This window comes from Musa acuminata, chromosome BXJ3-4, assembly GCF_036884655.1.
Source record: "Musa acuminata AAA Group cultivar baxijiao chromosome BXJ3-4, Cavendish_Baxijiao_AAA, whole genome shotgun sequence".
NCBI lineage: Eukaryota > Viridiplantae > Streptophyta > Magnoliopsida > Zingiberales > Musaceae > Musa > Musa acuminata.
Window position 1 is genome coordinate 34,146,684 of NC_088352.1, and position 2,245 is coordinate 34,148,928.

At 52.3% G+C, this 2,245-nt stretch overlaps 1 protein-coding gene across 1 annotated transcript; it reads right to left on the reverse strand.

Moving 5' to 3' along the window:
- Positions 1-201: 201 nt before the first annotated feature.
- On the reverse strand, positions 202-1,746 carry LOC135636402 (protein DETOXIFICATION 49-like). The gene has a single exon (XM_065148090.1). It carries the CDS (start codon positions 1,744-1,746, stop codon positions 202-204), a length of 1,545 nt encoding a protein of 514 aa, XP_065004162.1.
- Positions 1,747-2,245: the final 499 nt, after the last annotated feature.

Here is a 2,245-nt window from a genome sequence, read left to right on the forward strand (position 1 = left end):
CGTCTGTTTCGATGTATTCGATCATGGAATAGAGGAGATGAGAAGAGAGGAGAGCGAAGAAATTTGTCTTTGCTTTTCTCAGTAACCACACCTTCGTTACAGAACACAAAAAAGGAAATAAAAAGACAACCAGTAGTTGTATTTGTCGTACGTATAACTGTAAACGGAAGTGTTAAAAGGAAGCAAAATGTAAAGAATGCTTTATGCTACAAACTTGGTTTGCTCAATCTTTACAATCAACCTATCGGTCTCATCTCCGTCCACCTCGACGTCTTTCGGTGGCGGCGACGCACCGTCCTTTTGGTTGCCACCGCATCCGACGATTGCACCACTGTCATCACTGGGGGCGCCGGTGAGCTGATGCGCTCGCTCGGCCTGCTCTTCCCAATCAGTCCTCCTGATGACCGCGATCATTAGCACGACGCATGTGGCCTGCGCCGAGAGCAGCCCCAGCCAGAGTCCCTTGAAGTCGAGCCCGGTGCAAAATGCAAACCCGACGGCCACCGGCATCCCGATGGCGTAGAAGGAGCCCAAGTTTATGTTGGCCCCGACTGTCGGCCGGGCGCTGCCTCTCAGCACCCCGCATCCGGTGGTCTGAGGGCAGTTCCCGAGCTCGCACATGCCAAGGATGGGCAGCACCGACGAGGTGAGCCCGAGGGTTGCTGAGTCGGCCGTGAACATCGTAGCCCACACATGGCGCACCGAGACGGCAAAGCCCAAGGCAATGAGACCGAGCACGAAGCTGCATGACAGTCCGACGGTGGCGGCTCGCCGGGCTCGGTCGGACCGGTTTGCACCGAGCTCGTTGGCCACCCGAGTCGACACGCCGAAGCTGAGCGAGGATGGGAAGATGTAGATGAGGGACGTGGTCTGGATGAGAATGCCCATGGAGGCAACGGTGGCCTGTGGGTTCAGGAGAAGGCCGCAGAGGATGATCATGATCTCGTACCACCACCACTCCAGGCACACCGAGACGCAGCTGGGGACGGCCAGGTTGAGGAGTGACCTCCAGCCTTTGAAGCACTCGGCGGAGAAGGAGAGCCCGCTAGTGTTGCGGTGGAGGCCCGACAGGTAGATATAAGCTACGAGGAAGACTACGAGATTGAGGTTAGTCCAAACAGAGGCCAGAGCTACGCCGCCAATGCCGAGCCGGAGAACGGAGACCAGGAGGTAGTTAATGGGCAGGTGGAGGGCGATGGATAACGCTGCGCATGCGGTGAGAGGGAGCGTGATGCACTGAGTGCGGAGGTAAATGCGAAGAGGGTGGAGGAAGGACTGGAGGAAGAGGTCGGGAAGGGAGGCTTGGAGGTAGACACTGGCGGCGGCGGCGAGCGCCGGGCGTTGGCCGAGGAGGAGGAGGATGGGGTGGATGCAGTACCAGAGGAGCGCTATGGGGAGGGAAGTGCAGAGGAGGAGGAGGATGGTGCGATGGAACGCCAGGCCGAGGAGGTGGTGGCGCTGCGCGCCGAAGGCCTGACCACATATGGGCTCCATGCCCATGGCGAGCCCGGAGAGGACAGAGTAGCCGGTGATGTTAGCGAAGCCAATGGCGAGGGCGCCTCCGGCAAGAGGGAGGTCGCCGAGGCGACCAAGAAAGAGCATGGAGATCATGGAACGGGAATAGAGGAGGAGGCCAGTGAGGGCTGTAGGCAAGGCCAGGCCTAGGATGCACTTGGTCTCTACGAAGGCCGAGGATATGGGAGTGTTGATCTTATGAACCGGCAGGGCGACCTCCGACACCACCATCGTCTGTCTGCAGCTTTTGGATGACGACAAAGAAAGGGGATGTGAGGAGTGTTGATCTTATAGAAATAAGGGATAGAGTTATCAAATAGAGGAAGAGCGAGGACAAGCTTCTTTTTTTCTATATTTCTACGAAGAATTTTTTTTATAATTTTAAAAACTCAAATATACGGGATTTATATAATCCCAAAGATACATTATATTAATTATATTCAAGATGAATCATTTTGTTCCAAGAACCAATAGTCAATTTGACTTATCCTTATATAGACTTTTAATTAATATTTTCTTCTTGATATAATGAATCTCCTTCTTGATGCAATGAATCTTTCTTTTGATGAAATGAATCTCTTTATGATAATTGAACAAGTATAATTCCAACATTCTCCCCCCTTAAACTTATTTCATCTAATATGCTAAGTTTCTTTCGAAATATCAAAATATTTTAAATTTAAGAGGTTTTGTAAGTATATCGACCACTTGTTCACTTGTCTTGCCATGA

Bases quoted from the DNA above. Each gene is read 5' to 3' on its own strand.
- LOC135636402 (XM_065148090.1), bottom strand. From the start codon at position 1,746: ATGGTGGTGTCGGAGGTCGCCCTGCCGGTTCATAAGATCAACACTCCC.